The 11,242-nt window shown below is 56.7% G+C and overlaps 1 protein-coding gene across 1 annotated transcript in view; it reads left to right on the top strand.

Annotated features, from left to right (window-relative positions):
• ARHGEF10L (Rho guanine nucleotide exchange factor 10 like) overlaps positions 1-11,242 on the top strand; it is a 117,917-nt gene that overhangs the window by 82,761 nt on the left and 23,914 nt on the right. The window contains exon 25 of the mRNA XM_007459255.1: positions 5,879-6,027. Within this exon, the coding sequence (XP_007459317.1) occupies positions 5,879-6,027 (149 nt within the window). The remainder of the gene's footprint in view (positions 1-5,878; positions 6,028-11,242) is intronic.

The raw sequence follows: 11,242 nt of genomic DNA, 5'->3' as shown, positions 1-11,242 counted from the left end.
CCGCCAGCCCCAGTCCTCTCCCTGAGCTCCGACCGAAACCGAAACAGAGCCTCAGCTCACAGCCCCTCCCGCCTCGGCGGGTGAGCACACAAGCCTCTCGGGCTGGTGAGTGCCGGTCGGCACCGATCCTCTGTGCGGGAATCTCTCCGCTTTGCCCTCCGCACCCCCGTTGCTGCGCTCTCCCCCGCGGCTCCGAAGCTCCCCGCTCCGCCTCCCGCAGTCTCTGCCCGCGAAGGGGCTTCCTAGTGTGTGGAGACCTTTCCTCCTTCACAGCTCCCTCCCACTGGTGCAGGTGCCGTCCCTATTCTATTGTCTCTGTTTTTAATTGATTTTTTCTTTTGCCCTACCCAGATACGTGGGGAGTTTCTTGCCTTTTGGGAGGTCTGAGGTCTTCTGCCAGCATTCAGTAGGTGTTCTGTAGGAGTTGTTCCACATGTAGATGTATTTCTGGTGTATTTGTGGGGAGGAAGGTGATCTCCGCGTCTTACTCCTCCCGCCATCTTTCCACCGCCCCCAATATGACCTCATCTTAACCAATTACAACTGCGACAACCCTGTTGCCAACCAAGGTCACGTTCTGAGGTACTAGGGGTTAAGACTTCAATGACTGAATTTTGGGGGACACAATTCAACCCATAGGGGGATGGGGTCTAACCATTGGCTTTCAGCCTGGGATTGGAGCCTTGGTGGTTTGTCAGGACCAAAAGAGCCATTGGGGACCATCAGATGCCACACCCTCATCTTCTGGGTGGGAAGGGACTGCCCAGAGTCCCACAGGTGAGCCGAGACCTGAACCTAAGTATCCTCCCTCCAGGGCTGGCTGGGTGCTGTCTTGCCTAGAGGAGGAGGTTGAGATGCTCCACTAGCTGTCCCACCTTGCAAACATTTGTCCCCCAAGTATTTACTGAGCACCTACTGTGCACCATGGATATGGTGGCCAGCAAACCAGATGTGAGCCCACCCTCACAGTTTATAGAGGGAGACAAGTTTAATTTATAGATGAGTCAAATGAACAGACAGGAAGCTTACAATTACACATCGTGCTGAGGGTCCTAAGGGAGGAAGAGGGCGTCGGGTGAGAGCCTGACCTCCTGTGCGTGGAGTGGGCTGGTTGGTGAAGGCCTCTCTAAGGAGTGAGATCCTGAAGGCTGAAGAAGCGGCCGGGCCAGCGGAGAGTTGGGGGAACAGTGTTCTCGCCGAGGGAGGTGCGTGTGCAGAGACCTGGAAGCAGGAGAGCGGTTGGTCTGGTGGGGAGGCTGTCTTGCTGGACAGTAGCCGGAGCGGGAAGCGGCAACAGGCAGGGTCCGGGAGTAGATGGATTGGACCCTGTGGGCCTCGGGTTTGTCTCGGTTGATGGGAAGTGGAGGGAAGTGTTGGGAGTGGCCAAGCCCTGTGGCTGGTGGATGGAGTGGACGTAGGCAGGCTGTCTGGGAGGCTGCCACAGCCAGCCGGGTAGGGGAGTCTGGGTCACTCTGTCCATGGGAGCCCACCCTCTGGCCTTTGGTTTGGCTTTGGCCAGGGAGGCCTCTGGGAGAGACCTTGGCCTGGTGCCTCCCCTTCCTATGGTGTCCTCCAGAGGTGGCCAGGGCAGGAAGGGGGGCTTTCAGGACCACACGCCTTTCATTTGGGCTGCATGTGGCTGGGTCTGGAATCATCAGCCTGACCCATGACCCAGCCGTGGGGCCTCGGATACCCCTCAGATACCCCCACTCCATCCCAGCCCCGAAGCTGGAGCTGGGAGCTGCTCCCGGGCCAGCCTCTCTGGCCTTGGGCCCGCAGAACCCATCTCTGGTGCCCCATGGGGATTGTGAATAATCCAGACCCTTATTCTGGGCGCGGAGCAGATACTGGTGAGATATCTGTCAGTGTTCATATGACAGGTTTTCCGTCTTGCCTGGGTTTGGCTAAGACCAAGACCAGATAAAGCTGGCATCCCTGGCCCAGCTTTGGCTCATTGGAGAAGGGCAGGACCAGAAATACTGGGTGAAACAGGCAGAAACCAACCTGGGGACCTGCTGAGTCCTGGACGTCCTGTGGAACCGGCAGCTGTGAGGTGACTGTGAAGATTCTAAGGTCACCAGGCCACTTGGAGTCCTGGGCTGTCAGAGCTGGGGGGGCCTTGGAGTCCAAGCTCCAGGTGACAGATGGAGAATCCGACTCCATGGCAGTGTGGCCGTGGCAGTCAGTCTGCTGCCCCCAGGAGCCTCCGCTTATCAGCATTCATTCCCTCGTTCGTTCATTCACTCGCTCAGCAAATACACGTTCATTGCCCACGAGGTGGCTGGCACTGCGCTGGGACATGAGCCAGGCGACCCCTGCCCCTGCCCATCCTGTGTTTGGGCGGAGCTGCCTGGACCCCCTCTGTCCGCCACCACCCCCGGCTCCGAGCAGAGACAGGAGCGTGACCGGGCCTGGGTTGGGGTGTGGGAATGTCCCTGGTTAGATGCTGGGGATGTGGGCCAGAGTCACCCCCCGGAGGGACCAGACGATGGAATGGGTGAGTGATCGTCTGGGACGTGGTCAGGCTGTCGGGATTGGGTCCCTGCTGTGAGAGATCGGGCCTGTTGCGGCTACTCCTCTTGGAGCCTCAGTTTCCTCACCTGTAAAATGCGGATAGATTCAGCCCCACCGCCGCGGGTGGTTGTGAAGGCCAGGTGCGGTCAGTCACACCAGTGCCCAGAACGGAGCCTGGGCACAGAGACTCATGCCTGTTACCTTTCCACCATCATCACTGTTACTGTTGTTATTAATTCCGGGATACCGGCTGCCCTTTGGGTCCCCCTTGATCTCAATGACTTGCACTCTGTGTCCTAACTTCTGGCTCCGGCTCGATCTGGATCCCCAAGGACACCGGCTGGGCTTTCTTCCCTGCAGCCTGGGGGAGGAGGGACTCCTGCCTCTTGAAGGTGCTTTTGCTGAGACAGGGGCTTCATCTCCGTTCATCTGGCGTGAGATCTGATGCCGGGCCCAGCTCTCACGAATGGGCTGTCATGCAGGGGGCGGGTGTGAATTTGTAGGTGTGCGTGTGTGTTCTGGAGCATGTGTACCTAGAGCCACTGGTGGGCAGGGAGCAGGTGGAGGGATGGATCCCCCAGCAGGCTTGGGGTGGGTAGGGCTCTAGCCCTGCCCAGAGCTCACAATGATTATGTTTAAAGTCTTAGACTTGTGGCCTGTGGAGGCTGGGAAGAACCTTAGAGGTCAGAGTTCTGTCCCCTTGGGGTGCAGATTGGAAAACTGAGTCCCAGCGAGGGGAAACCTCTTGTTTAGGGTCCTGCCATGGGCCTTCGGATCAGGGACTCCTGTCCTGTGTCCTTTTTGATCTAATGATATCGGTATTATTACATTTTATCAGTTAATCATTCTCTCCTGGAGTCAGGGCTCTCAGGAGACACCCAGCAGGCGGAGGAGTGGTCAGTGCACATGTGACCCTCAAGGGTAGCAGACGCTACCCCCTACCCCAGGCAGCCGTGCTATTCCAGGAAGGTACAGAGTAGAGGGTGCACGGGCTCTGCTGGTCATCACTGCCCACGGGGCAGAGCTCGCATTTCCGTTTTGGGGGTGTGGTTCCAGTATCCCATCTGCTTCCTTCCTGGCAGGGGTCTCAGCCCCCACCTTAGCCTTAGTGGCGGGAGCTCCAGCTTCTGGCCACGAGCACTACTCACCTCTGGCCGCTGGAGGGCGCGCAAAGCCTCGTATTTTTGTGGCTCTGGTGTCCCGATGAGGGTCAGCGTCCCTTGTGGAGGCCTGGCTGCGTCATGGTCACTCTTCCCAGAGATCTTTGGAAACCCTTGGAACCTGAGAGGGCAGCAGGGACTGGGGAAGGAGGCCAGGACCAGAGTTAGCCGAGTTCCAACCCTGCTTGGTCCACCCTCCTTGGGTGGCTCTGTGCAAGCTCTGGGCTCCCTGGGTGTCTGCCGTTGCATCAGTCAGTGCCCTTCCGCGGGCTCGTGTTGTGTCAAAAGACAGCCAACAGCCAGAGCTAATGAGCAGCGGGTCCTGTCGAGCTGTGTGATTCGGACTGGTTCTCTAAACTCTGGGTCTCAGTTTTCTCAGTTGTAAAACAGGGATAAGAATAGGATCTTCCACATAGGCTGGTGGGAGGTAATGAAATAATTCATGAAAAGAGTGCCTGCCGTGCCCACGTGTAACAGAATGTGGCAACAGCTGTCATCGCTCCTCACTGGGTGCCCACTCTGTGCTAAACATTCTACACATTTAATTTGATCCCTCCAACATCCGGCGAGGTGTAGGCACGGTTATCATGCCCACTTTACAGATGAGGAAACTAAGGTTCAGAGAGGTGACGTCACCGTCACCCATCCAAGTTAATGTAGAGGGTGAGAGGCCCCAGCTTCCCACATGCTCCTATTCATGGGCTGGAAAGAACTGGATGTGTGTTGGTTGGGCGGGGGCTGGGGGGTGTATTTTCCAACTCTTAGCTGAGCTGGGATTCTGCCAAGTTTAAGTAGGGCTGAAGGGGAGAGGAGAACCCGCTTGACAGGAAGGGGAGGGGAGGGTGCTGGTGGGGGAATCTGGTCTGTCTTCCATGGGTCCTCCTGCCACACCCCTCCAGGTCTGCAGACAGCTGTGCTCCATCGCACCACCCAGCAGCTGGCTCAGAGGGAGGGCCTGTGCCGGGGCTGCTTTGCACCCCTTCCAGGGACCCTGTGGAGGGGGGGATGGGAGTGGCTGGGCACTGACAAGCCAGCGGCAGGCTCTGTCCTGCCTCCCACTGCTGACGGTATCTCAGAGGTGTGCCCCACTTCCTGCTCAACCCTCCTGTCCCGTCTGGCACCCTGGCAGACAGGACAGCCTCTGGGGTTCTGTATGGCATTGGGTGTAGCTTCAGAGAAAAACCAGTCTCCGTGGGCACCACTCTCATGCCAGGGAAGATCCTTGGCATGTTCTTGGGTGAGCCGAGCATCCCTGAGGGTGGTGGGAGAGAGCCTCGTTCAGTGCTGGGCCAGATCCCTTCATCTGCCTGTTTTCAGGGATGGTGGGCTGGGGACCGATGGCCTCTCAGGACTTGCTCCTTCCATACCTGGGGTGGTGGCATCTCTGGAGGAGGAGGGTCATCAGAGATCTTGGTAGAGGTGACAGAGTGCCTTGGAGTAGGCGAGAAGATGTGTGAGAAGGCAAGACTCATTTTCAGTAAGTTATGGTGTCAGAAATGTCCTCAGAGAGTCTTATTCGCAGCACCCTCCCCATTTTACAGATGGGAAGACTGAGGCCCTGAGAAGTAGAGAGGTGCACTCAAGGTCCTTAGTTAGCTGCTAGCAGAACCCGGGCCAGGACACTCCCCACCATGTGCCACCTTCTTGGCAGGGCTCTGTGGATGCTGCCTCTTCGGGGAAGCCTCCCTGGAATTCTCCTGTGCAGAGTTGGTTCCTTCCATCTTAACAGCTCTCAAGGCCCTCTGTGCACGCCTGGCCACTTGGGCTTGGCACTTCGTATGGTAACTGCTGTTTAACCCTTTGTTTTCTCCATCCAGCAGGGATTTTCTTGAGGGCGGGGTCTGTGTATGATTTATTTCTGTCTTCACAGCACCCAGTATGGGGCCTGGCATGGAGTAGGTGCTTACTAGGTGTGTGTAGAATGAATACACAGAAGAGAGGGAAAGGGAGAGAGGAAGGGAGGGAGGGAGAAGTGGGGAGTACAGCCCCCAGAGTGGGTAGAACATAAACAGAAGCAGATGGGAACAGCCACCATGCCGCTGGGGAGGGTGAGGGGCAGAGAAAGGGGCCAAAAGCTGTCACGGAGCCAGGCTTGGCCCGCTACTGTGGCCCGTGGTTCCCGAGGGTTGAGGAGCCCTGGGTCTCTGACCCGTTTGCCATCCCCCACCCCCTGCTGCTGACCTGCTTCCTTCCTTTCCCTTCAGGAGGCGTCCCCTGGGACCTGGAGAGCCAGCCTGTGTGCCTGACTGTGGGACCTGGGCCCGTCCGCACCCTGCTAAGCCTGGAGGACACCGTGTGGGCCAGCTGTGGGCCCCGGGTCACTGTCCTGGATGCCACCAGCTTGCAGACTCAGGTACCGGCCCTGCCTTGTGGCTGGTGGGTCCAGGCCCTGGGGGGTCATCTCCGGGCACACCCTTGCAGACCTTCTTGCATTCTACCTGGCACCGCTCTCGGCTCCCAGCCGCGTCTAAGGGATCGTCAGAGTTTGCTGGGCAGCAAGAGGGGACCAGGATCCCTGTGGGGCCCCACCCCCTGCCCCGACACGCACCCTCGGGGCTGCTGTGAGGGGAAGGCTCCCCAGCCCACTGGGCAGTGATGCAGCTCCTCTGTTGTGTCTACTGCTCCCTGTGGAGGTGGAGCTGGGGTCCCTGTGCTCCCACTGGTACCCAGGACCCAGCTGTGCTGAGGGGATAGCCAGTGTGGACGCAGCCATCCTGGGCGCTGGGCTCTTTAAACAGTGTGGACGTGGAGCCTGCTGGGTCCTGCCTTGGCCCATCACAAGCACTGCTGGATCCTCAGCCCTGGGATGAGAGCCTGGCCCAGGGGCTTCTTCCCATCCCCGCGTGGCTCCCTGAATGGTATTTTGGTGATGTTTGCCGTTATTTGATTTGTTTGGATTATCAACTTGAAATGAGCGGCCACCAGGCCCAGAGGGGAGCTGTGGGTGTGGGCTTGGGGTCAGAACAGACAGGCCCCCGCGTGCCTCCACGGCTTCTCTCGTCCGCTCTATCCTCTCTCGTACAGCCATACGTCAGCTACTCAACAGCCAGGCGACTGTAAGATCCCAGGGGATTGGGGCCGGGTCCCGGATGACACTGTCCTGTTTTGGCAGATGGAGAAACTGAGGCCCAGGGAGCTGTGGGTGAGCTCTGAGACCCGGGATTGAACCTCAGGGTCTTGGCGCTAACTTTCCCATCTTTGCTGAAGCATATGAGTGCAGCGTTCGGAGCTGTGCACGCCTGGCTCTGCCTTCTGGTTCCCCCACTCACCCGCTGGGACCTTGGGGGACCCCGTCTGTGAACACGAGTTTTCCCATCTGTAAAAGGGGAACAAGCATCCTTTCCCTGTGGTCCTTTCGCTGCTGAGTGAGATAATGCTTGGTCAGTGCCAGTGCCAGGAGATACTTGATTAGCGGCTCTTCTGGGTGCTGGAGAGGGAGGTGGGGTGAGAGGCAGCGCTGTGGGCAGAATCAGAGGATTTGGGTTTTGAACTATAATCGGCCTTTGAGGAGAAGAGGGCTGGGTGCTGAAGGTGACGCCTGGGCTGCCACCCTTGAGGGACCTGCTTGAACAGGACCAGGACCTTTGGCCTCACTGGCGGGGCTGGGCCTCGCCTGGGAGGGGCCAGGGAGACGCCAGCAGGAAGGGCACTGCTGCCTCCCCCACTCCAGCTTCTGGATTTCTTGGTCCTCTTTCTCCCAGGCAGAGCTGGAGTAGGGGCAGGGAGCCCTGAGCAGCTGCGGCCACAGACTCCCTTCCCAGCCCCTGGTTCTCGTTTGGGGGCTTCCCTGCTGCCCCGGACCCTGCCCTGTCACTTCCCTCAAGGGCCTGTCACCTTCTCGGCCTTCTGAGAGGAGGGTGAGCAGTGGGGACTGGCTCCCCAGGGCTTTTGAGGTCCTCAACTGACCTGGGTCTCAAGACATTTGTCAGGAAAAAGGATGAGGCCCCCCCTGCAGCCCCTGCCCAATTGTCACCACACCAGGCCCAGTGCCCTCCCAGCTTTCTTGGCTGGCAGCCTGCGCAGGCTCTGACTCAGCCAGCAGCTGAGCACTGGGGCCCAGCTTAGGGCAGCGGTGAGAGGGAAGCGGGCCCAGCCCTGCCCTTGGAGGGCCTCCAGTCTGATGGGGGAGACCCAGCCCTGTCCCTGGGGATCTCCAGTCTGATGGGGGAGACCCAACCATGCCCTTAGGGGGCCTCCAGTCTGATGGGGAGACACAGCTCTGCCCTTGGGGACCTCTAGTCTGATTGAGGAGATCCAACCTGTCCTTGGGGGGCCTCCAGTCTGATGGGGGAGAGCCAGCCCTGCCCTTGGGGGGCCTCTAGTCTGATGGGGGAGGCTCAGCCCTACTTTTGGGGACCTCCATTCTGATGGGGGAGATTCAGCCCTGCCCTTGGGGGGGGCCTCCTGTCTGATGGGGGAGATTCAGCCCTGCCCTTGGGGGGCCTCCTGTCTGATGGGGGAGACACAGCTCTGCCCTGGGGGCCTCTAGTCTGATGGGGGAGACACAGCCTGCCCCCTGTTCCCCATATGGGAAAAGTGAGCCCAGAAACACAAAGAAACCAAAAGTGGAGTGCGGACGAGGTGGGAAGGAGCAAGCTTTCAGAGCTCCCTGTTGGCCAGCAGACATTCTCAATGCTGCCAGCAGGGGAAATGGGACAGGAGAGGCAGAAGGCAGCCGAGGAAAGTGGGAGGCAGGATGTGAGCTAAGAGTTGTTTTCAAGGAAGAATCTTCTAAGGAAGGATCCAGGGGCCGTAGGACCCTGAAACCACAGGCCCGTGGGAGCAAAGTGGCTGCTGGTTGTTGGGGCAGGCGGTGTGGGCAGCAGGGCCTGAGGAGCTGGTGAAAGCTGGGCCCCCAGGTGGCCCCTCCCAGGGCTACGAAACTTTCTGGAGGGGGAGGAATTGGGAGGCATCATCAAAGACAGAGGCCCTGTCCCTGTCCCGGCCATGCCCACCTCGGGTCTGCTGGACACCCCACTCTCTTGGAGGCGACTGATTTGCCGGCAGCCTGCTTCAGATTGGGGAGATCCTTGCCCCGCCAGCCTATGCACCCTTGGACAAGGCACTGGGCCTTCCTGGGCCTCAGTCACTTCATCTATAAAATGGGATGAGAGCAGTACTCTGTAGAGTTACAAGAGGACTCAATGGGAGGGTTTATATAAAGGGCTGTTTCACACAGTGCCTGGCACATACTAAGTGTTGGATGAGCATTGGTTATTGTGGTAATTGTTTGCCTAACTTAAGTCCTTATTGCCGTATATGTGGTTTGTTTGGAAAATCAAGCTGCTCCTTTAGAGTCGGTGGTGTTGGTGGGTGTGGGGTGTGTGTCCGCATTGCAGGTCTGCCGTCTCGCTGGCTGGAAGGCTTCCTTCTGCTGACAGCTGTCCTAGGAGCTTGAGACAGACGGACGAAGGGAAGGATGGGGCCCAGGCCAGGCCCTCGCCCGATTTCGACCCTCACCAGCTGCTGTGCAGTCCCACCCAGGCCCTGCAGCTCAACTCCAGCCCCACTGTCCCTGGGGCCAATCGGCCACTGAGGCTCCAGCGTGAGGCTGCGATGATTTAAGATTAGTTCTGGACCAGCTGTCCTTAAGAAGGGGATCAATATGACCTTTGCCCTGCTCTGCATACCTGGAGGGCGTTGGGAGGGCACTGGGTGGAGGCAGCCGGGATGGAGGAAGGGGTGGTGGAGGAGGCTCTGCAGAAGGGTGGGAGGGAGCCCAGGCCTGCCCTCCTGTGCCGCCCCCCCCCCCCCCCCCCCCTGCCCCGGGAAAATCAAAGATATCAAGGACAGCCTGACTCTAGTCATGTCAAACCACACGATTTAGACGATCTCTGGGGAGGTGTGTTTTGTGTTTTTGTTTTTTTTGACATACTACCGAAGTTTTTTAAAAGTTCTCAAATACTGAAAAGTCTCATAATAAAACAATTAACTATTGGCAGATTTTGAAATAATGTTTTTTAAAACCACAGTAAGGCCTCGAGTATTGTTAGTGAACCAAACTTGGGTCTGCTTGCCTACAGGCAGTAAAGCCAATCTACTGACCCTGGGTTGTGGTGAAGGAAAGTGCAGCCTTTATTATAGGTGCTAGACAAGGAGTCCAGGGCAGCTAATGCTCAAAAAGCCCAAACTCCCCGATGTGTTTTAGCAAATTATTTTTAAGGCCAGGTGAGGAAGGGGAGTCACAGGGTAAGTGATCAGCCCATGCATCCAATCTCTGATTGGTTGATGGTGAGGTAACAGGGTGGGGTCACAGGGGTTAAGGTCATCAATCCTCAGGCTCCAGTAGGTCTGTGGGCTATGTGCTCATGGTCATCAAGTAGTTAACTTCTTCTTCTTGGTGGGAGTTTTCATATCTGTAAAATAACTCAGGAAATGTGCATCAGACACTATTATCCAAGTACTTCGGAGAGGAGAGAAAGCAGAGGATGGTGGGGAGAGGTCTGTCCAGGGAAGGCCCTATAGGGTCCTGCTCAGTTACAGTATCTGTACACAGGCAGGAATTAGTAAATAAGTAAAATTATGCCTTTATCCCAACAAAACAGATGTTCCAAACTTCTTGAAGTAAAGCTAATGTGCTTGATCACGATACAGCCACTTAGCCCCTCACTCAGAGCCGATTCACTTTTATTGATATAGATTTAAATAGAGCCTCAGTCTGCAAATTAGGAAGAATGACAGGAAAACTTTAAAAATTAAAAGATTTGACACTAATAGAAAGTCTGTCTTTTAATCAGAAATATCAGTACAAACTTGATCAGAATTTGATTAATTAAGGTTTTATTTTATATGTTTATAAATATACATTGTTTCATTAGAGACATGGTTTCTTTTTCTGGAAACTCAGTAACTGTTTTCTAGATTCAACTGTAATATTGCTACTCTAAAAATATCTTTCTATACCATATTTTGTTAAAAGCATTGTATGGGTCAGGTCACTCAAGGTGGCTGTCCTCTTGCTCTCTGTACATCCCCTGCCTGACCAGTGCCTGCTTCACCTACACCTACTCACAAGACTGACCTTCCTACATACTTGCCCCAGAACCCAGCTAGTGATCGTTCTAGCTTTAGATCAGAACTCTCCACTATACTTATCAAAGTGGTGGTGAGGGGCGTGCCCTTCTGCTGGTTTCCCTGGTAACTGATGAGCCGACCCGATGTCAGTTCCACACCCCCCCCCCCCCCCCCCACCGCTGTCTACAGCTGGGGAAATTGAAGTTTGTGCGTGGCGTGATGCGGGCGGCTCGCCTTCAGTACACACAATCCTTTGCACGGTAATGAGGCGATCGCCATGCATTGTTTTTTTTTGTGGTATGCGGGCCTCTCACTGTTGTGGCCTCTCCCGTTGCGGAGCACAGGCTCCAGACGCGCAGGCTCAGCGGCCATGGCTCAGAGCCCAGCTGCTCCACGGCATGTGGGATCTTCCCGAACCGGGGCACGAACCTGTGTCCCCTGCATCGGCAGGCGGACTCTCAACCACTGCACCACCAGGGAAGCCCTCACCATGCATATTTAATAAAACTTCGCTTCGCTGCTGCTTGGGAAAGAGGAAGCCGGCCCACCTCTGT

The sequence above is a fragment of the Lipotes vexillifer genome, unplaced genomic scaffold, assembly GCF_000442215.2.
Source record: "Lipotes vexillifer unplaced genomic scaffold, Lipotes_vexillifer_v1.1 scaffold496, whole genome shotgun sequence".
NCBI lineage: Eukaryota > Metazoa > Chordata > Mammalia > Artiodactyla > Lipotidae > Lipotes > Lipotes vexillifer.
This window is presented reverse-complemented; position numbering and strand designations above follow the sequence as displayed.